Below are 24,756 nucleotides of genomic sequence, written 5' to 3' on the forward strand. Positions count from 1 at the left end.
AATTTTAGAATAACAACATTTCTTACTCCAAGTTTTAGGGGTGCTGAGCTCCTTTTTAGGGGTGCTGAAGCACCCCTAAAAGGGGCTAGACTCGCCCTTGCATTTATTTATTTTCGTTTGTAAGCTATTTATTTAATTCAGAGAATAATGCTTTCATATTGCTGACGTGTTATACTTTTCTCCAAGTATTTTCTGCTTATTTATAAAAAAATATATATATATATATATATATATATATATATATATATATATATATATATATATATATATATATATATAAAATGAAAAGAAGCAAAAACATTGAAAGTGCTTGAGTAGAGTGATATTGGGCACAAATGTTGCGATGGTGCAAACATGGGGGAGGTTTCTTTCGGGTGCAAGAGAGGAGCAGAATATCTCATCCTGTCGTAATAGCAATCACATTGTACTGCTACGATGCTAAATTTCAGACACTGCCAGTAATTCGTCGGAGGCTGAGGATCATCGCAAAGTCTGTTAATCGGCCGTCTGTGAACATGTCACACTGAACATTGTTAGATTGCCGATTTTGCCCTGCTACGAGAGAAATCCTTTAGGTTTCCCGAAATTTGTCACAGACGGCAGAATCGTGGCCAAAATCGTACAGTGTGCACCTGCCTTTATCCACATGCAGCGATGTTACCCAATCACAGCAGTGGGAGTTTAAACTGAATCTTCAAGAACACACGCCCTCAGAAAATGAGGATTTGAATCAGAGGCACAAAAGCTGGATAGAAAATGACCAATTATTCCTAAATTATGACTACTTTTAATGAAAAAAATCACTCTAACATTATAAGTGTACCTCAAGGAACATTATAAAATAAAAATCCAATTCATGACACCTTTACCATCTCTTTCTTGACTTGATCGGACTGCCAGAAGTTAAGACTGGACATTCAACATGTACATAATGAGGTAATTTTACAACTAGCATAATATTGGTTTAAAAATGTGTCATTTGAGAACTATACTTCTTTCCACCCTCTCGACAATGGGCATCACCGAAACTTCACTTCTCTGATTTGAGTCTTACCTCACAGGTAGGTCCTTCTACCTGCTACCGAGGTACCTCGGGGCTCAGTGCTTGGACTCCTCCTCTGTTCCATTAACACAACGTCTCTGGTATCTATCATACAAGCACATGGCTTTTCCTATCATTGCTACACCAATGACATGTAACTCTGCCTCTCATTCCAGCCTGACAATCCTAAGGCAGCTGCACAGATCTTAGTCTGCTAGGTAGACATCTTGTTATGGATGTAAAAACATTCAGCTCAATCTGGCAAAGACGGAGCTTCTCGATGTCCCAGCGAGTACATGGCTGAACACCGAAACATCACCATTCAGATGAAGTGAATCCAGGAGAGCCACAAATTTTGGGGAAATGTACGACGATCAGTTGAACTTTTTGGAGGGCCACATTGCAAAGACTGCCTGATCATCCAGATTTGCCTTGTACAACATCAGAAAGATCAGACATTTCCTTATTCAGCATGCTACACAACTCCTTGTCCAGGCTCTTGTTATATTTAGACTGGACTACTGCAATAGTCTTGTGGCAGGACTTCCTGCATGTACAATCAAACCTCAGCAAATGATCTAAAACCTGTGGCGCGTTTGGTCTTCAACGAGGCCTAGACTGCGTACCTCATGCCTCTCTTCATTGAACTGCTCTTGCTGCCAGTGATTGCTTCCATCAAATTCAAGGCATTGATGCTTGCATATAGAACAGCCACTGGCTCTGCACCCCCCTATCTGCATAAACTGTTAAACTAACTCTATGTGCTCTCCACAAGCCTGTGAATGGCATGCCAGCTGTGTGTACATCACAAAGAGGCACAAAATCACATTCCCAGACATTCCCAGACACATTCCCGGTCCTTTCTGGTGGAACATCCTTCCCAACTCAACCTGCAGCAGCCAACTCTCTTGCAAAATTCAAGAAACTTTTGACTTGAAACTTGACTCAATGTCACTACTGTACTAATTTTGTATTGCAGCCAGAGGGGTTACCAGGATATCATGTTTGGGGGGGCATTTGGCTTGTTTGGGGGGGCAACATAAACAATTGAAAAAATCGGCGCAAAATTAAGCTATACTACACACAATCTGTTTTAGTGCATATCTTTTTCTAAACCAGGAACCCAGAGGTAGGCACAGGGGCCCTATTAGACTATAGGGCTTAAACTGGATTTTTGTTGTGTCAGACCTCACTCATCTGCTAGCGATGGAAAAATATGCACAAAACAATCCACTTTTAAATTGTAATTTATCATCAGATGCAGAGGCGTTTCCAGCATTGAAGGACATCCGGGGCTTAGCCCAGACAATTTTATTTTCACACTAGCAACCACTTCCCTGTAGTCCAAAGCTGGTGAGAGGGTATTCTTTGAGTTTTGCTCTGGCTGGGCCTGTTGCTACAGTTCCTAAATCTTCCACTCTAGTACTATCCTCAACATCCTCTCTCCTCCCTGAATCATCTGTGATGCAAAAGAACAGATACAGCACATAACTTATTGCAAATCAGCTTCAAACAACTAATTCATCAAGTGCTACATATGTCAAATTGTGGACCAATACCATTAAAGAAAATGTATTGGGAAGAGCAGATCAGTGGGATTGCCCTTAGATCTATCATGATTCTTGAATTGTCATGTACATTACCATAAAGTCATCACAAAAGAGTTATATTATAGTGAGTAAAGTGAGGTAAAAAAAATATTGAATATAAATAATTTATATTTTTTGACATAAATAGTCAAAATGATGTATAAGATCCTAAGTTAAAGCAATACATGAATGACTTTAGTCTAAGTTCATTGACACACTATGGCATCGAACTGTATATAATTCTCATCATCTCTATGAGAATAATTCATCTGTCAAAATCCTTTCATTAGGATCATTGAGATAAACAATGTTTCACTTTTAACTTTCTCTAAAGTAAAGTGACTTATTAATTGTTACCAGTTTCCATGCCTGATTCTGGCACAGCTGCTGTTCCTCAGTCTGTAGCTCATCTTTGCTACACTCTACAAAACCATTTAATCAAATCAAAGCGTATATTTCCTACAAACTAATATCACAAAACAAGTCACACATACATTTTATGTTAATGCTTTTTGGTTATCCTTAGCGAAAACAACACCTGATAAACAAGAAAAGTACGCTCTGAACGAGGTTCGGACCGCGGTCTCCGGCGTGAGAGGATCTGCGTTAACTCAGAGCTACCAAGCTGCGTCAATCTACACAAGGAGGTTAGAGGCTACAACTCTTGAGGTTTAGCCTACTGTGGGTGAAAGCCAGCTAGATGATGATCTTAAGACTTTAAGGACAAAAACAAATGTGAATTCTTACCCACTGACTTCTTTCGGAAAAATCCCCAAAGCCTCATTTGCTTCATTTTTGCTGTCTTTCCTGCTAATTGCCGTTAACTCGCCACTAAGTAACGTTAGTTGATGTCAACGACTGTGCAAGCTCCTCCTCTACCTGCTGCATATTCAACAGAGAGGAAGAAACGGAGTCGCCCATAGGCTACCGACAGCAAAGGAACTTATTCTATAGGCTAGATTATGCCTATGTCTATTTTTACAGGCTGTATGCAGTATGTGCAAAACCAAAGCACAATGAAATAAGGCAACTTATGATTTCGGGGGTTTACATAGGCTTTTGTCCGGTTTCATATTTGTCAGTCAACTATTCAAAACACATTCGGGGCTACACTCAAAACAACAGATGGACAGATTATTTCTCAAATTCTCAGGGGAGGCAGAGCTTATCCTAGGGGGGGCACTGCCTCCCCCAGCCTCCCCCTAGACACGCCCCTGATTGCAGCACTTCTCATATTATTGCCTTAGGAAGATTAGCTTTTGTCACAGTATAGACAAAAAAAGATGAAATCAATAAATGTATATGCATACAATAGGTACTGTCACATATTTTATGAAATAGTATCCAGTGTGCAGTGAGGCTGCTAGTATTTTATTTCTAACATAGCCATACTCTATTATTTTTTTAAGTGTCTGGATTTCTGTTTTCTGCTATCAAGGTTAGTTTTAGGGGATGGGTTGCTGTAGGACCCTGAACAATCACAATTTATCAATGTCAAATTTAAATATTGCATGACTTGTGCAGAATTAGGGTTGCCATATTGACACAACCAAAGTTGTCTCTGCACACTGACTCCTACTTCTGTCCTTATGAGAAGACTTGTGCAGCACTGTCCTCTACTGGAGATATCCAGGATCCTTGTTGAGGTTTGAAAGCTGTATCAATTAAATGATTCCAAATCAGCCCAAAGAATACATAAATCAACCATTTATGCCAAAAAGAATGCCAAATTAATTATAAGAAGTATTCCAGTGATACAATATTGAATCTCATGACCTTCAGCAAAATAAAAAATTCACACCTTCCAGCTGGAATTGGTTCTTTTTAGCCACAGGAGAGCTCTAGAGCGAAGGGTTCCTAAGAGACCAAGGATTTGATTACAGGAATGGAAGCACAAGAGAGAGAATACCTTGCCTTTAATTTGAGGGCTTGAATGTAAGACAACGACCAACTGTGCATTACAGGAGTTAACATAGTCTGAGCACTGATTGCCCTAATAAAACTTATCTCACTGACTGTCCAAATAATAAATCTTCCCTCACTGGGAAAGAATAAAACTTAATTGAGCGGCTCCCTTTGACATAAAATGGGCACAGCAATACAATACTCTGAACACCAACATAGTGGTAATGGTTTCCTTTTTTCTCTGAATGAAAATCTCTGCTCGGTGTGTGTGTATGTGTGTTAATGGATAGGGCTACATAACCCTTGAAACTCACACTATGTTAAGCCTTGGAGGTAGCCTATAACAAAGTGTGTAGATGTGTAAAAATGGTGTACAATCTCTTCTCAGAACAAGTTCTAATAATAATAATAATGATGATAATAAAAATAACAACAACAATAATAACAATCAATCTGGCTACTGAGACTGGCTGCTGCATAGTAAGTAAAAATGAGAGCAGAAGTAGCTGACTCTAAATGCTTCTTTATCACTGATCTACAGTATATTATAAAACTATATTGCTAGTGATGTCATAATATCAAAGCCACTGCACCACTATATTGGTATGCTCAAGCATTCGAGTGTGCCTTTTGGCTTAGTAGGCCTTTTGGCATTTCAATGAGTAAACATTAGCAAGTCAAATACTGATTTTCTGAGAGAGTGTGTTTAATTTAATTACTACTGAATAACTAATGAATAATTAGTACTTGTTGAGTACTCGAGGGGCAATGACATGTACACAGGGTTCAGGGAGTAACGGAATACATGTAACGGGATTACATATTGAAAATACAAAATATGTATTTCAGTAACTGTATTCCATTACAGTTACAATTGAAATCATTGGTAAATGGAAGCACAGCGTAGTTCTAGCGGGAAGACTAGCAGCTGTACATCATCACATCATTAGCTGGGTAACTCCTAGCCAATCGCATGTAAGCCATTGCTTTATAAGTCTGCTCACTATCTATCATATTGCTGTTTCAGTGTGCTTACATGGCAACCTCCACCGCCCCACCACCACCAGTTGAGCCCCGTCCCGCATTGGGGTAGGCTCCTCGCCCCTGCCTCCTATCTCCGGCAGGATATGATGTTTCCGAGTACAGCTCCCTCGGACCGCCAGACGGGGCCTACGCCAAAGAGAGACATTACTTTTCTGTCATTTATCAAATAAATGGCATCTTAAACCTCACTCAAGCCTGCGTGTCTTTTCGATAGAATTAGAACTCAGTTATATTTAAAAAGTATTTTGATAATTGAAGAGATTACTTTGCATTTTATTGTCATTTGTTTCGTTTAATAATTAGTGCTTTCAGATGGAAAACATTTATACATATAAATGATGCGATCAAAAGTGCATTTGAACAGTAGGAAAACACTTTCTTATGATGTGTTACATTCATATGTGCAGACAGAGAAGTAAGTTTGAAGTAAGTTTGGAGCAGAAGAAATAGAAATAAACCTTGTGTAAATTACCAGCTTTCTGCAAAGCTAAAATGCTATTTCTAGCCATTTTACATGCACATGTTACCAGACATGATCATATTTTTTCATCAAAAAAATTCACATTGGATCATAATTTCTTTTTTTCTAGGAAGACCTTTGATATTAGGGCAAAAATTGTATTCTTGATAATAATTTTTTTATTGTTTTCCTTTAAAAATATCTAAAAATCATTAAAACAAGACCAATTTGATTTATCTTGTTTTAGAAACAACACTGCGTAAAATATTTTTCAGAGAATGTATTTTTAACATGTGTATTCTGTCTCACTGTACTGGCAGAGTTTTTATAGTCAAAACAAGTGAAAATATCTACCATTGCTGAAGAAGTAATCCAAAGTATTTAGAATATGTTACTGACCTTGAGTAATCTAACGGAATATGTTACAAATGACATTTTACAGCATGTATTCTGTTATCTGTAGTGGAATACATTTAGAAAGTAACCCTCCCAACCCTGCATGTGCATAACTGTATATATAATAACATGTCTGACAAATGTCTTTGCTGCATTGCGTCTTGTTGTTCCAGTAGTATCGTCTAATCATTATTATAGGTTGTTATAAAATAATGTATTACAAACTGTATAAAATAATGCATCATATTTTGTCATTATTTGATTATTCGCTGCCCAACTCAATGAAAGAATGTGCACAACACACGTCTGTCTGTCCTTCAGGTTACTGTAGTAATCTTAGTAAGTGCACCAGTTTTTTAGTGACTGTCTGAACCGTCTATTTTCAAATCGCGGTTGGCTTAACAGGAGACACCATGACATCACGTTTTTAATATGCTTGTTAAGTTGAAAATCTATTTTGAAGACGTTACATTCTGTTCCATTAGCACTGTCATACGCCTGGTGTGTGTGTGGCTCCCCAAGTGTACGCTCATGTGGGGAAAGCCGCAATGCTCCGTATTGTTGTTGCTGTGATGATTCCATTCAACTCGAAGAGTCGGAATTTCTGCCTTTCAACTGGGGAAAGTGCAACAGAATGACACATTATGTTGGACTTCTAACTTGGAAACTCGTGCGGAAATCTTCAACTCACAATTTGTCGAGATGCGTGTGTGTGTGTGTTACATCACACAAACATTTCAGTACCCAGGGAGATTTACAGTTAGTGACAAACATTCACTTTTATTAAAGAATATCCATTAACGAGTCAAAGTTCTTACATTAAATGATAATAAAATGTGTTTAGCAAATGTTTTGCAGAGACAGGTGTTCAAGATTATAAGGATAGCATTGCAACGTTGGTTGCCATGAGACATCTCTGAAAATCAGTGTACCCCTCAAAATCACAACATAATCAATCTCAAAATGTAAAATAAGCTCCCTATTTGACACATTTGTGTTTAGCTGTCAGGTAATTATCACTGAAATTTGAATTAAGTGAAAAGTCACATCATGCATTATCAAAATCAATCATCGTTTCATGCTCGATCATTGCTGCCATGTCCGAGTACCCGAGTACTCATGCCCATCCATAACTAACATCATTGTTAATTGCATTAAAATGATGCTTTCTGCCAAAAAACATGGTTACAACAATATTAGTAATAAATCTTCACTCATTTCATTTGATTTGATAGACAGACCCCGACTCCAAATCAAACCCTTCTCTGCAACTCCCCTACATTCATCATGACCAAATCATCTATTATTTTAAGTAGTATTAAAGTAAATATGAGTTGAAACAGGAATTTGGATGGGAAAAATAGTGGGACAAAACACAGATTTGAACCGTGGTCGCTAGGACAACAGTTCACATTCACACACATTCACATGTCTTTACAACCGTAGCCACTTCAGCAATATCTATTGTTTAGTCTGTAGTATATTTTTGTGGTTCCACCAGACTATTGGGGTGAAAATAGCTGCACTGTGTGAAAGATGCTATTTAGACACTAATTAAAGCAGCAAGAAGCATTTACTCATGTTTCCATTGATCATGGTATAGATAAATAATTGGGGGTGGTTGGCACAGGCTGCAATTACTAGTCATCACTCAATGACACAAAGGATTGGGAGTCGGACATCTGGCTGGACCGAAGTTGGATCTGGCAAGCTCTGGTAACCTCGGGATATGTATCTGAGGTTGAGACAGGTAAACAGAGAATAATATTAACATAGATGCCATTCATTTTAAAGCACTTATTGAATATGAGAGTCTTTAGTCCAGACGTCAACTGAGAGAGTGTGCCTGAGTTCCGAACACTGCTCGGAAGGATATTCCATTAGGAACCAAATAGGAAAAGGATCTACCTCCTTTTGTGGATTTTTATATTTTAAGTACTATCAGTAGGCCGGAATTTTGCAATCATAGGGAATGTGATGGATTATAGCGTGATAGAAGGTCACTTAATTACTGAGGATCTAAACTTTTCAAAGCTTTATAAGTAATAAGCAGAATTATAAAACGTATACGAAACTTAACAGGTAGCCAATGTAGTAACGGTAAAAAGGGGCTAATATTATTGTAATTTTTGGTTCTAGACGGCACTCTATTAGCTGCATTTTGAACCAGCAGAAGCTTATTTATAGAACTTACAGGACATCCTCCCAATAAAGCTTAACAGTAATCTAGTCTTGAGGTCATGAACGCATGAATTAGCTTTTTGGCAACAGAAATAGCAATATTAGAAAACTGGAAGAATGCTGTTCTACAAACATTTGAAATGTGATTTTCAAAGGACAGATTGCTATCAAACATAACACCCAAGTTCTTAACTGTAGAAGACGATGTAACTACATCCATCGAGAGTCAAATTCTATTCAAGCATCTTATGTTTAGAAGTTTTTTCATCACAATTTCACTTTTTTCCACCTAAATTCTTTTGATGATTATTCAAACAAAATAATCCAATACCAAATAACTTTACAGTTTTTTTTACAATCATTTTGGCACTAATTTCAGTACCTTTATATCATTTTACAAAACTCCAGACACAAAACTCACAACCGATGATCAAAATCCACATTTTCTTATACTCTAACATTTTTTCCAATTGCTTAGAGACAATACATGTAAACCTAAGATAATTTGTTTATTGAACTATATTCACCAGTTCAAAATGACACAACTTAAAATCAAAGTATTACCATTTCAAAATGCAATTCACTCATGTCCCAAGTACCACTTTTCCAGAGCCATGTTTTCAGATTTGTCATTACTGTATGTATGCAGGCCCTTGTAATTGCTTTTCCATTACTGCCAACTCGAGTATACGAGTATATAGTGAAATGAGGGATCACCTTATAGGGATCCACCTACAACAACGAAGCGATAAGATGGAGCTGGCAGGTGATCCAGGTCACAATAGAGGTCAAGCAGTGGGAGGAGGAAGACATGGTTGTCAAAGGAATGGCAGGGGACATGCACCCCTTCTGAGAGGTGGTCGTGGGCCTCGTCATAGAGGACGGCTTAGGCCATGGACCAAGACAGCGGCAGTAACAGCAAAGAGTGTCGAATGAAATCCGAGCAATAGTTGTAGACAATGTCGTAAATCATGGGATGACAATGACTGAGACAGCTACAATGATTCAACCAAACCTTAGAAGATCAACTGTGGCCTCAGTCATCAGAACTTTACGCAATGAGAATGCCAATGTGTACCACAGAGTAGGCAATGTGACTAAGTGTGTTCTTACTGTAATTTTCCCTGCAGAATAGAGAATAGGCCAAATAGGGGGAGCAGAGCTAAATCAGGTCTTTAGAGCTGATGGCGTGACCTATGTCATTGTGTGGGATAATGTCAGGTTCCACCATGCTCAAATATTGCAAGCATGGTTTCAAACCCATCCACAATTTACCACCCTGTGCTTACCCACATACTCTCCTTTCCTTAACCCGTTTGGGGAATTTTTCTCCACAAGGAGGTGGAAAGTATATGATAGGTGCCCTCACAAACATGTCACCCTTCTCCAGGCCATGAATGACGCATTCAAGGACATCGCAGCAGACCAGTGTCAAGCCTGGATTCGCCATGCCTGAAGATTCTTCCCAGATGTTTGGCTAATGAAAACATTCATTGTGATGTGGATGAGAACCTGTGGCCAAATACACAAGACAGGGTTGATGGAAATATAGAAGTACAGTAATCAATCCTTTGTTTTGCTTTTTACAGTAAGCCAGGTGAGGAACACTGCAGTTGACGTTTTACTGTAGTTTTTTCTTTTTTGTAGCTAATTATTTTTGCTTTGATTCAAAGAAACCTATGTTGTGATTTGATTGCATTTCATTAGTTTATTTAGTAAATTTCAGATTTTGTTCAGTGATTCCACTGTCTGTATTATTCTCTCTACTACTAATTTTACAGTGATTTATTTATGTGTAGTAATGAAACATGTATCACACATTTAATGATTTTGTGAACAACTACATAGTGAAACTATCAGTATCTTATGTGTGGGTGATCTAAATTAATGAGAAAGCACAATGCAATGTTTTGAACATTGGATATCCTGTGTTACAAGTGATGACTGTTTTGAGTTTTGTGTCTAGAGTTTAGAAAAATGACATTGAGGTTCTGAAATTAGTGCCAAAATGATTGTCATTTGTAATTATCTTTTCAAATTAACAGGTGTTTATTTGTTTATTATATCTCATTTGATTGGTAATAGTTGTCCCCATAATTCATATCGCTTTGGGTTCATTACAAGTGAAGCTCAGTTAACAGAATTTGTTGAATTAATTGTGGAATAAATTAACATAAAATGTATTTTGACTGGTATCTTGAAAGCAGTTACAATATGGGACACACAATGCTAGTGAATAGGGCCAGTTCATAAATGCTAAAATGCACATAGCATTTATAAAAAAACAAATCACAAATAAATTAACTTTATTGTCACACTACCATGTACCCAAGTGCAACAGTATGTGAAAGTCTTGTTTGCAGTTCCGAGCAACATAGCAGTCATGACAGTGACGAGACATATACCAATTACAATAAACAATCTTTACACAACACAATTTACATATCAAATGTACACATACACAACACAATAATAATATACAATGTAAACAATACACACAATATAAAAATAAAGAGTATATAAAAAATATATATACAGTAGTTGTATTGAGGAGAATATAATAATGACAGTCCAGTGTGAGATATAAGATTAATAAAGTGCAGTGCTGATTATTGAGAGATCATCGTGAGAGATCAAGTGCTTATAGCTACAAGATGTTAAAATTATACGTGTTGATATTATTTTTGTGAAATATAATCGTTTACTAACCTTATGTAAACCTTATGTATGTGTGTTAGTGAGTCAAATGCTTTCAGTTTAACTGGGAAGACAACATTTTATCTCATTAAGTTAAAAATAACATTTTGCCAGATCCTTTTCAAGGGTTGTTGTTTTCCGGTTTTATAAACTGGGTTGACAAAATTGGCTGTTTAATATTTCTACACATATGACCAAGTTTCCAGCTTTAATATAAAAAAACAGGCAAATCAGTGTGTGATAACCCATATTAACTTTATTATTATACAAAAGTTTAGTTGATCTTTTTCTCAAAATAAGTTGGATTCCACATTTGGATTCTTCCGGGGCCCCTGCCATGAGGAGGCGGGATAATTACGCGCTTTCGCAGATGGGCGGATACCACTGATCTATAAATATATATAGATCAGTGGCGTATACTCAAGATTATGCGTGTGTGAAAGAAATTTTCGAAACAAAAATGTAAATATTCAGGTGACTGCCCCGTTCAGGAGCGGTCAATTCAACTGCAGCCACAACAAGCTTTCTGCTTTTAGCCCTAGAGTGTACATTTTTAAATGTAATTCCCTATCGAGAGGTCTCTCCTATTGCGTAAGTAGCTTACGCTATGGGAAAACTCCGTTTCTCGAGAAATATTTAAGTCTTTATGTAAAACGCATTGCAGCTGCACAGCAGACAGCAATGAGCGAGGCAGCTTGGTCATTGGCTGTGCTGCGGCAACTTGCTCGAACCAATGACGGGGCGACTCTGAACGCGCGACCAATGAGCGCGCGCTTTGCGTGCGCGCGCTCAGAGCCAGTCAAGGTTAGCATGGCTAAGGCCATATATTTGGCGCCCCGTCATGAGAGTTCTTTAGATTTAATCTCCTTCAGCAAAGACCTTCTCTTCGCTGGATCCTCCGGATTGTTGGAGTCTTTCGCCCGCCGTCGAAAAGCCTACAGCAGGACCGCTAAGAGGACGCCGGCACCTTCAGCCGCCTTCGAAGCCTTCTGCTATGCCATCCGGCGCGCATCGCTATATCCTTTTACTGCAAGAGTAATTTTTCAAGGCGTTGTTGCAAATGCCTTCAGCCTGCGCCTCATGCAGAGGCCCTCTTCCTGACGGGGATCGTCACATCATTTGCACACGCTGCCTGGGACCTGACCACGCAGAAGCTGCTCTCACTCGAGGCGGATGCCCCGAATGTGACTCCCTGGGCCTCACCGAGCTGCGCGCTCTCTTTGCCGCCTTCGCCGCGAACGAGCCTGCTACCACCGTGCTGCCGTCCCCTCTGTTCGAGCCGCACAAGAAAAAGCGCCGCTCACGGAGGCCGCCAGAGCTTCACCACTACCCGAGAACTCCCCGCCGCCAGTCCATTTCAACGCAGGCGGACCAGCACCCCTCCAACAGAGCGGTGGGTCTCGTCTCGTTCGGCGCGTCAGGGGACGACGGTGAAAAAGATGACAGCATTTCCATTGACGCTGCATCCGACGACTGGCCGGGCTCGGCCTTCGACCCCGCGCCGTCGACATTAGCGGACACGAGCACGGGCACCAGCATGAACTCAGAGATCGTCCGCATCCTGTCTAAAATGGTAAGAGAGTTCACTGAACGCTTCACTGAAGCTCGGAAGGATTCGCAGGCTATGCGTCACTTCCTGCCCAAGCGCTCCAGCTCGTCACAGAGCCGCCAGAGACCGCCTCAGCAGCAGCAGCGAGCCAGGGTGGCGCCTCCCGTCTCCAAAACGTGTAAAACATTACCAGAGCGGTGGGTCTCGTCTCGTTCGGCGTGTCAGGGGACGACGGTGAAAAGGATGACAGCCTTTCCATTGACGCTGCATCCGACGACTGGCCGGGCTCGGCCTTCGACCCCGCGCCGTCGACATTAGCGGACATGAGCACGGGCACCAGCATGGACTCAGAGATCGTCCGCATCCTGTCTAAAACGGTAGGAGAGTTCACTGAATGCTTCACTGAAGCTTGGAAGGATTCGCAGGCTATGCGTCACTTCCTGCCCAAGCGCTCCAGCTCGTCACAGAGCCGCCAGAGACCGCCTCAGCAGCAGCAGCGAGCCAGGGTGGCGCCTCCCGTCTCCAAAACGTGTAAAACATTACCCAGTCCCCTTACAGGCGGCTGGAAATGTCTGTACAGCAGTCAATGGGCCAGTCACAGAACTCGCTCACCTGCAATCAAACGCCGTTTTAATGGCAACACACAGAAATCACATTTTCTGCCTGTGTCACTAAGGGGTCACGTGTCCACACTAAAGTGCGCATTCCCACATATCAATACTGTCCAAACAGTGCCAAATACTTCCCCAGCTCGAGCTGGATGCCCCATAAATGTAGATCGTGTGCCTATTGTCATGTATGCACCACTACACACAAGCACTGTTCCCACAGGTATACACACTTCCCCAGTAAAAGCGAGAAATACTATAAAGATAGCGAGCGTGCCTGCTGTGATGCATGCACCCCTACACACAAACACTGTATGCATGGCCAAAAACCCTGCCGCGAGCGGGAGGCTTTATGAAAGTGGCGCGTGTGCCTACTACAGTATATGCACCCCCACCCATAAGCACTGCCCATACAGTTCCAGACAGTTCTCTAGCTCATGCCACGAGCATCACAGATGCGACGCGCGAGCCGAAAAACTCCCCGCTAAGAGCGGGAAGCTTTATGAAAGTGGCGCGCGTGCCTATTACAATGTATGCACCCCCACCCGTAAACACTGTCTATATAGTTTTCAAACATTTCTCCAGCTCATGCTGCGAGCATTACGGAGATAGCGCGCATGCCTGTGATTTCACGTGCACCCCTGCACTCGGCACTCAACACAGCTGCTCAGCGCGTGCCCGCGCCTCTGAGAGCTGTAAGCTCAGTGTTAGCACATTTTCTGCCTGTGTCACTAAGGGGTCACGTGTCCACACTAAAGTGCGCATTCCCACATGTCAATACTGTCCAAACAGTGCCGAATACTTCCCCAGCTCAGCTGGACGCTCCATAAATGTAGATCGTGTGCCTATTGTCATGTATGCACCACTACACACAAGCACTGTTCCCACAGTTATAAACACTTCCCCAGTAAAAGCGGGAAATACTATAAATGTAGCGCGCGTGCCTACTGTCCTGCATGCACCCCTACACACAAACACTGTATGCATAGCCAAAAAACCCCCGCCGCGAGCGGAAGACTTTACGAAAGTGGTGCGCGTGCCTACTACAGTATATGCACCCCCACCCATAAGTGCTACCCATACAGTTTCAAACAGTTCTCTGTCTCATGCCGCAAACATCACAGATACGATGCGCGAGCCAAGAGACTCCCCGCTAAAAGCGGGAAGCTTCATGAATGTGGCGCGCGTGCCTATTACGATGTATGCACCCCCACCCGAAAACTCTGTCCATACAGTTTCAAGCATTTCTCCGACTCATGCTGCAAGCATTTCGGAGATAGCGCGCGTGCCTGTACTCTCACACGCACCCCTGCACTCGGCACTCAACACGGCTGCTCAGCGCGCACCTGCGCCTCTGAGAGCTGTAAACTCAGTGTTAGCACAAGGCAATTTGCCGGTGGGGCCCATATGTCACTGCGACATGCCCCCAGCCAGCATTCAGCCCATATCTGTGCGAGCAAAAGCCTGGGAAAAAATCCCCGACATGCCGAAATGGGTTTTGAACATAATAAAACACGGTTACTCACTTCAATTCGCTCGCAGACCACCCCGCTTTTCAGCGGTGGTCGAAACGAAAGTGAGGAAAGATGTGTCACATGTTCTACGCACCGAGGTGCTCAAACTGATAGAGAAGGGTGCTATAGAAACTGTTCCTCCCTCTATGAGCGAGGCAGGTTTTTACAGCCGCTATTTTCTCTTCCCGAAAAAGGACGGTGGCCTCCGCCCCATCCTAGATCTCAGACATCTGAACAAAGCTTTAATGATTCGCTCGTTCAGAATGTTAACAACCAAACATATCCTCGCACAAGTTCGCCCCGGGGATTGGTTTCTATCAGTGGATTTGAAAGACGCTTACTTTCACATTCTGATAGCGCCTCATCACAAGCCTTTTCTGAGATTCGCTTTCGAGGGACAGTCATACCAGTACACAGTACTACCATTCGGCCTATCATTGGCCCCTGAGACAGCGGGGAGTGCAAATACTGAATTACCTCGACTATTAGTTAATCATAGCACAATCAGAGGGTCAGTTAACGATGCACAGATCTTGGATTATCAGCCATCTAGAATGCCTGGGTCTGAGAATCAATTTTGCAAAGAGCGTGCTATCCCCCAGCCAGAATATCTCTTTTCTGGGAATAGTGCTAGACTCAGTGCAGATGACAGCGGGCCTCTCATCAGAGCGCGCGCTCTCTATTCGACGCCTTGCAACATCATTCAGAACGGGTGCACACGCCCCCGTCAAACGATTTCAAAGAATGCTCGGTCTCATGGCCTCGGCATCGGCGGTACTCCAGCTAGGATTGTTGCACATGCGTCCTCTCCAGTGCTGGCTCAAGAGCCGTGTCCCCACTCACGCGTGGCGCTCAGGCCACTTTTTGATCAGAGCGAATCACGGCTGTATAAAAGCCTTGATGCCCTGGAAAGCCGTCAACTGGTATCAAACCGGCGTGAGTCTGGGCGTAAATACGCGGAGAAAAATGATCACGACAGATGCCTCCAAAATAGGATGGGGGCCCTTTACGAGGGCAGGCCTGTCTCCGGCTTTTGGTCAAACCCGGAAAAGCGCCTACATATAAACTGTCTGGAAATGAAAGCGGCCCCCTTTTCTTCTCAAAGAGCACGGACGCGCTCGCCCAAGTCTGGCCGAGCCGCCCCTTGTATACTTTTCCCCCGATCGCGATGCAACCTCAGGTCATCAGTCAGATCAGGAAAGTGAAATGTGCAGTGCTCCTGGTAGCCCCACTCTGGAACAACCAGACGTGGTTTCCAGAACTGATGCAGATGATGCAATCTGCCCCATGGCCGATTCCGTTGAGGCTAGACCTCCTCAGGCAGGCCAACGGGATGATTCTTCATCCCCGCCCCGATCTGTGGGCCCTCCATGCATGGCCCCTCAACGGGTTCCCGAGAACCTCCCCAGTGGAGTTTTGAGAACCATCACTGAGGCGCAAGGACCCTCTACGAGGCGCTTATATGCCCAAAAGTGGAAAGTGTTGAGTGACTGGTGTGATACCAAGAGCTTGAACCCCAAATCGTGCGAGATACCAAGTGTACTCGCCTTTTTGCAAGAGCTGCTGGAGGCAGGCCGTACACCCTCCACGCTCAAAGTCTATGTGGCTGCCATAGCGGCGTCACACAATCCTGATAAAGGATGTTCATTAGGGAAAAACGACCTAATCATTCGTTTCCTAAGAGGCGCTAGGAGGATGAACCCTCCTCGCCCCCTCTCGGTGCCGATCTGGGACCTGGCCACGGTCCTGGACGCACTCAAGAGGCCGTTCGAACCTCTCCGAACCGTGCACCTTAAACAGCTCTCGCTCAAAACTGCGCTCTTGCTGGGGCTCGCCTCGGTCAAGAGAGTGGGCGACCTGCACGCGCTGTCATCAAGCGCTGCTTGCCTGGAATTTGGACCTAACGACTGCAGAGTTGTCCTTAGGCCAAAGCACGGGTATATTCCTAAAGTGCTCTCCACACCCTTCAGAGTACAGGTGATATCTCTGGCAGCGCTATCGTCTCCAGCAGACGAAAGCGACGCTAATTTACTCTGCCCGGTCAGGGCGCTCAGAGTATATTTGGAACGTTCTGCCCTGTTCAGACAGACGGAACAATTATTCGTATGCTTTGGCGGCCGCACTAAAGGTCTTGCAGTCTCAAAGCAAAGAATATCGTGCTGGATAGTGGATGCCATAGCGCTAGCTTATGAAGCCAAGGGCCTTCAATGCCCCTTAGGCATCAGAGCTCACTCTACGAGGAGCATGGCCTCCTCGTGGGCGTGGTCGAGTGGGATACCCATTGAAGATATTTGTGCGGCGGCGGGCTGGGCCTCGCCTTTGACATTTATCAGGTTTTATAACCTACAGGTCCCCTCATTGCATTCCAACATTCTATCAGCCTGACTGTAGAATGGACTGGAGTATGTATATGCTGAGCATTATCTCCTCCCTTATAAGGTCCGTCTCTGACCGACTTAGGGGATTTTTTATGCATATCAGTACATAGAAAAATGCATTCCAACATTCTATCAGCCTGACTGTAGAATGGACTGGAGAATGTATATGCTGAGCATTATCTCCTCCCTTATAAGGTCCGTCTCTGACTGACTTAGAGGATTTTTTATGCATATCAGTACATAGAAAAATGCATTCCAACATTCTATCAGCCTGACTGTAGAATGGACTGGAGTATGTATATGCTGAGCATTATCTCCTCCCTTACAAGGTCCGTCTCTGACTGACTTAAGAGGATTTTTTATGCATATCAGCACATAGAAAACTCAGTACATAAGATATGTGCTTGTGTTTGTACTATGAGCGCCCCACCATGGACCACCGCCTCTGGCTTTATAGAGCAAAGTCAGCACGCACGGCGTTTTACATGGTGTTCCCATAGCGTAAGCTACTTACGCAATAGGAGAGACCTCTCGATAGGGAACGACTCGGTTACTAACGTAACCACGGTTCCCTGAGAGGAGGGAACGAGTATTGCGTAAGCTGCTTGCTTGTGCCTGGTCAGTTCGCTTCAGTCGATTGAACCTAAAGAACTCTCATGACGGGGCGCCTAATATGGGCTAATCTTGGCTGGCTCTGAGCGCGCGGGCGCGAAGCGCGCGCTCATTGGTCGCGCGTTCAGAGTCGCCCCGTCATTGGTTCGAGCAAGTTGCCGCAGCACAGCCAATGACCGAGCTGCCTCACTCATTGCTGTCTGCTGTGCAGCTGCAATGCGTTTTACATAAAGACTTCAATATTTCTGGAGAAACGGAGTTTTCCCATAGCCTAAGCTACTTACGCAATACTCGTTCCCTCCTCTCAGGGAACCGAGGTTACGTTAGTAACCGAGTCGTTAGTTGGTATGACGACCATTCTGTTAGTCGTAGGGCTAATATCTGAACCTGTTAAATGCCAGAGCTAGCACTGTGAACAAGTGACAGAACAAAAACAGGAGCATTAATTGTTAATAGACTATTAACTACTGCAGGATAAATTCATCTTGTTATTGAGAACTTTAAATAAAGCAAAAAAATAAAAATAAAATAATAATCACACATCAATGAAATGTACACTACCCTATGGTGACAAGAGCCGTAATTAGGTTAGTTAATTCTTAATTGTTAAAAACGCTTTTAGGGTTTTTCCTATAGCTATTATATTTATTATTCTTTTTTATTTTATAATTAACAGTTACACAATAATACCAAACATTCTAATCCAAAAGTGTTCTGCCCTCTTCAGCGCCTCTTTTAAAAGGGTTGCACCTGTAGCTATTCTGCGCAGCTATTCATGCAGCGAGCGGACATGGCTTGACTTCAAAGTGATGTCACGGAAAACATTACATTTTGTTTGAAAACATTGGAGGGGGTGATACAGAACTACAGTATCTGTGGGTGCATTATAAATAATGCATGTGTCCTATGAACAACAGCAAAATACAGTTTGGTTCTTCATTTAGACATTTACATGAAGTAGAAAAGTTTACAAAGGCTGAACAACGGAGGAGCTCAACAAGGGCTCTATTACTAGGACACATAGGGGGTGGGAAGGAGGAGCAGGGGGGGGCCATTGAATTAATTAATTAAATAGTGCTAAGACGCTGCATGGACGTATTTTCATCCACAATGAAAGGCAAGGTTGATTTGAGAATAGAAACACTTCAGTCAGAGCTTTAGATAAAACTTGGCCATTGATAGAGAGAGATAGAGAGAGAGAGAGAGAGAGAGAGAGAGAGAGAGAGAGCATTACACAATAAATCGGTAACGTGCGACAGGGACCGGCAGCGACTGAAACTTTACTTATTGTTCGAGTCGAGCGGATTATAAACAATTTGTAAACTTTGACCAACTTTGATGTAACCTATAAAAATATATATGTTTTTTGAATATTATTAATTATTGTTATTTTGTTTATTTGCACGATAAACATGTGGAAATCGAAGGACTCTGCGGAGAGTTCTTGTCACAATTCTTGCGCGAACGATATTGACAAATTCGTCAGAAACGTCTCTCCGTTCTGAAGGCTTTCTGAGCTTTCGCCCGTTAATTCTCTTCTGATGTTTCCTGCAATTGGGATATAGGAGTGAACTTTCCTGAACTGTACGTAGAGAGCTCATCATTCACGTCCATGGTGAAAGGTAAGTGCTGAAGTAAACCTACAAAATGGATTCTGGAACCCCTCCTGAGGTCTGACAGTTATTTGTTTCAAGTGTGTTAATTCAAGAAGTAACTTATTTTAGAAACAAAACTGTCAGCATGTCAGTTATCTGGATAATTCTATGTAATTTGTTAAATAACTATCATCAACTTTTCTCATATTCAGAAATTTGTTGAATTAAACCATGTGTAGATGATGTAAGGGTTGCCAACTGTAGATGAGACTGGCGTAATTGAGCAGGTGTATCTAAACATCACAATTTTATTATTGTGAACGGTATTTAATAATAAAAATTTGATTACAAAGAAAATTAGCATTAGTGTCAAAGCTTTCTGCAGTTGTTTGATCAATAGACAGAAGAAAGTGTTAAATACAGAGTTATTAATGAAGGTTGTGTTAAACTGCATCCATGTCCTACTTTAAATTTGTCTTTTAATTAGATTAAATAAATCTCTCTAAATTGATAAAACAATTATTTTCAGCATTAGACTGCTTCAGTTTCATTTGTCTGATTTCTCTCTCTCCATTTCAACCCAATTATTCTTATCTTTCAACAAAGCTAACCAAAGAGAATAAGCATCTATTCTGTCCTGTAAGAATGCATAAATAAACATTTCTATTCAATAACATAGACAAAATGCTGATTGTCACTCTGTTAAGTGACTCCATTTGTTCGAGGAGCGATTTCCACAACACTTTGCAGTAGATCAAAGAAGTCAAGTAGACTTAATGTTCAGAGTGTGGAGACTGTGAGAACTGAGTTGAACAGAGGAAAGTAAAGGTTTGCACGACCACATAATACTGATGAGCAAGTTTTAATATTGGCCTGTTTTCTGTCCATCTCTTGATGTCATTCCTTCCTTTCTCTCACTCACTCTCACTTTCTCTTTCTCTCGCTCGCTCTCTCTTTTACACACATACATGCTATGCTGTATTTTTCAATGGTGGCTTTTGTCTCTTTCATCTCCTCTCCAAACAAAAGGATTCTTGTGTATACAGGAGAAAGAGATTGAGGGAGGACAGAAAGTGAGAGGAAAAGTGTAGAAAAACGACAAAACAATTTGTAAACTCTGCGTAGACAGTATAAAACACTTGCCACTACAGCCTTCCTTTTTTCATTTCCGACACTTTCTGTTGACTATATCTGTGAAATTATTTCAGTGTGCATCCGTGCATGTTTGCGTACAAGTACCACCAGTCAAAAAATTGGACAAACATACTCTTTGTATTGTATATACAATATCATTCTAATTTTAGTTTTAGTTTTGTAAAGAAATACATACAATTTACATTTGTCTGCAAACTAATATCAAGCATTCAAACATAAACCTTTATATTAAAAGGTCTTTAAGATGAAGAAAAGAATAATTCAGTCAAGTCTAAACATTTGAATAGTGTATATTGTCACGAATGATGGTGAAGGTAGAGTCGGGACGAGGATCTAAATACAGCAGGTTTTATTAATAATAACGGCAACACAAAAGAACACCAACAAAAGGAACATCCACGATGGGAAAAGGTAAATAAACACGAAAGGCAAACAAAGGGTTAACTTAACACGGAGGGTAAACACGGGGATAGCTGGAGTGAAAACGATGAAGGAAGCATGGGAACAGGCATCTACATACAACAAAGACCGACAGGGGAAAGGAGAAACAGACCAGGTTAAATACACAAACACAATGAAGACTAAACGAGACACAGGTGAGAACAATGAAGAGTGCAGGCAGTGAGAGAGGCCAGGAATTGTGGGAATTGTAGTTTTGACAAGGACAGTGAAACACGGGGCGAACAACAAGGAAAACACGACATGGAGCGCGAACGGTGACGGGTGAAGTGGAAAACACGGAGCAGACAAGGAAACATGACATTAACGTGATAGTGCGACAGAGAACACAGGGCAGACAACAGGTAATCGTGACAGACAACAGGTAATCGTGACAGAATCCCCCCTCAAAAGGACCGGATTCCAGACGGACTTAAGACACAGACAGGAAACAATAGCAGGGATAAACAGATGTTCAAGGCGAGAGGGGCAAGACAAGGGGAAAAACAGACGGACCAAAGGGGGCACAAGGGACACAGACCAAGGGGGCACCAGGGACATGGAGACAGACTACGGGGGCACAAGGGGAAATTAGGCAGTCCAAGGAGGCAAAAGGGGCAAATAGGCAGTCCACGGGGGCACAAAGGGCAGACGGGCATACCAGGGAGGCCGAGAGGGCAGGTGAGCAGTCTCTGGGGGTGTGTGCAGGGAACCAGGTTGGGTGGCCTGGGGAACGTCCCCCGGGTAGGGACAGGTTTAGAGGGCCTGGGAGCTGGCCACAAGACAGGGACAGGTCTAGGGGGCCTGGGAGGTGGCCATCGGACAGGGATAGGTCCAGGAGGCCTGGGAGGCGGCCTCAGGCCAGGGACAGGTCTAGGAGGTCTGGGAGATGGCCGCAGAACAGGGGCCGGTTCAGGGGACCCGGGAGGTGGCCACAGGACCGGGACAATTCGAGGATGCCTGGGAGGCGGCCACAAGACAGGGACAGGTCTAGGGGGCCTGGGAGGTGGCCATCGGACAGGGACAGGTTTAAGAGGCCTGGGAGGAAGAGTGGCCACTGGGGGGCTGGCGGAGCCAAGGAGGACTTCTGAGATGGCGCAGTCGAAGACTTGGGTGGTGGCGCCGAAGGAGGCGCAGGCAAGGCCGCAGGAGACCCTGGGGGCGGAGCTGCGAGGGGCTCTGGAGATGAAGCTGAGGGAGGCTCTGGGGGCTCAGGAGGCAGAGCCGTGGGAGGCTCAGGAGGCAGGGCCGTGGGAGGCTCAGGAGGCAGGGCCGTGGGAGGCTTTGAAGGCGGAGGCCTGGAAGGCTCTGGAGGCGGAGCCGATGGAGGTGGCGCCGTAGGAGGCTTTAAAGGCGGATGCCTGGACGGCTCTGGAGGTGGAGCCGAGGGAGGCTCAGAAGGCGGAGCCGAGGAAGGCTCAGAAGGCGGAGCAGAGGAAGGTGGCGCCGTAGGGGCCCTTAGGGGCAGAGCTGTAGGAGGCTCGGGAGGCGGAGCCGTAGGAGGCCCTGGAGGCGGAGCCGTAGGAGGCCCTGGAGGCAGAGCCGAGGAAGGTGGCACCGTAGGGGCCTTTAGGGGCGGAGCCGTAGGAGGCTCGGGAGGCGGAGCCGTGGGGGGCTCAGAAGGTTCTGGGAGTAGAGCCGTAGAGGGCCCGGGAGGCGGAGCTCTAGAAGGCTCTGGAGTCTCTGGTTGCAGAGCCGTAGGGGGCTCTGGGGGCGGAGCCGGAGGAGGCGCGAGAGGCGGAGCCGTAGGAGGCTCAGGGGGCGGAGCTCTAGAAGGCTCGAGAGACTCGAGAGGTGGAGCCCTGGAAGGCTCGAGTGACTTGAGGGGCGGAGCCCTGGAAGGCCCGAGTGACTTGAGGGGCGGAGCCCTGGAAGGACCGAGAGGCGGAGCCCTGGAAGGCTCGGGAAGCTTGAGAGGCGGAGCCCTGGGTGGCTCGGGAGGAGGAGCCCTGGAAGGCTCGAGAGACTTGAGGGGTGGAGCCCTAGGAGGCTTGAGAGGCGGAGCTCTGGGAAGCTCGAGAGGTGGAGCTTGGGAGGTTCAAGAGGTGGGGCTCTGGGACGCACGAGAGGCGGAGCTCTGGGAAGCTCGAGAGCCTTGAGAGGCGGAGTCCTGGAAGACTCAGGAGGTGGAGCTCTGGGAGGCTCGAGAGGAGCCCTGGAAGACTCGGTAGGCGAAGCTCTGGAAAGCTCAGAAGACGCTGACTCTTGGACGGGCACGACCACTGGCGCTGGCTTTTGGACGGTCATGGCTACTGGCACTGGTTCAGGGACGGTCGAGGCTACAGGCGCTGGCTCAGGGACGGTCGAGGCTACAGGCGCTGGCTCAGGGACGGTCGGGGCTACAGGCGCTGGCTCACTGACTTCAAGGGCGACAGGCTTGCTCACAGTGACGTGCATAGGCGTTGGCTCGCTCACCGTGATATGCGTAGGTGCCGGCTCGCTGACCGTGGCAGGCGCTGGCTCGCTGACCGTGGCAGGCGCGGGCGCTGGCTCGCTGACCGTGGCAGGCGTGAGCTGGAGAGCGGAGGCTTTCCTTCTCCTCCTTCTCCGGGCGGACGAAGTTGGCTGCGCTGGCTCATCGATCCGGGAAGGCAGGGGCTCAGGCTCGACAGCCGGAAACACGAGGAGTGGTTCCTCGGGTGCGAGTTTTCTGAGGGTGAGACTCACGTACTCCCTCCACGTGTGCTCTCCGAATTCCGGCGCTTTCCGCCACTGGGCTGATGATAACCCGCCCCGGTAGATGAGCTTCAGGGAAGCGTCGTCGAACCCGGTGTGGGTGGCGACCCCGGAGAAGAGCCGTGAGTACTCGCGAACGGGAAAACCTGCATGGGCCAGTGTGGTGAAAACCGCTGCTAGATCCATTTGCGGTCGGTCTTTCTGTCACGAATGACGGTGAAGGTAGAGTCGGGACGAGGATCTAAATGCAGCAGGTTTTATTAATAATAACGGCAACACAAAAGAACACCAACAAAAGAAACATCCATGATGGGAAAAGGTAAATAAACAGGAAAGGCAAACAAAGGGTTAACTTAACACGGAGGGTAAACATGGGGATAGCTGGAGTGAAAACGACGAAGGAAGCATGGGAACAGGCATCTACATACAACAAAGACCGACAGGGGAAAGGAGAAACAGACCAGGTTAAATACACAAACACAATGAAGACTAAACGAGACACAGGTGAGAACAATGAAGAGTGCAGGCAGTGAGAGAGGCCAGGAATTGTGGGAATTGTAGTTTTGACAAGGACAGTGAAACACGGGGCGAACAACAAGGAAAACACGACATGGAGTGCGAACGGTGACGGGTGAAGTGGAAAACACGGAGCAGACAAGGAAACATGACATTAACGTGATAGTGCGACAGAGAACACAGGGCAGACAACAGGTAATCGTGACAGACAACAGGTAATCGTGACATATATACTGTATGTGTGCGCATACTCACTGGAGTTCACGGGTCAGCTGTGTGTACACTAGGCTTTTAACACGTGCCATGGCGAGGGACCGCCTCCTCCCTCTTATCCAGAGTTAGCACGCAGAGCACAGCGATCCAGACAGACACCTATTCATTCTCTCAGTGTGAGTCCAGCA

The 24,756-nt window shown here is 44.4% G+C and overlaps 1 protein-coding gene across 1 annotated transcript in view; it reads left to right on the top strand.

The window, feature by feature from the left end:
* The first annotated feature begins 19,135 nt into the window (after positions 1–19,135).
* Positions 19,136–24,756, top strand: part of LOC127648892 (ATP-sensitive inward rectifier potassium channel 10-like) — a 43,778-nt gene continuing 38,157 nt past the window's right edge. The window contains exon 1 of the mRNA XM_052133712.1: positions 19,136–19,597. Coding sequence (XP_051989672.1) covers positions 19,588–19,597 — 10 coding nt within the window. The 5' untranslated portion in view covers positions 19,136–19,587. The remainder of the gene's footprint in view (positions 19,598–24,756) is intronic.

This window comes from Xyrauchen texanus, chromosome 1 (genome assembly GCF_025860055.1).
Source record: "Xyrauchen texanus isolate HMW12.3.18 chromosome 1, RBS_HiC_50CHRs, whole genome shotgun sequence".
Lineage (NCBI taxonomy): Eukaryota > Metazoa > Chordata > Actinopteri > Cypriniformes > Catostomidae > Xyrauchen > Xyrauchen texanus.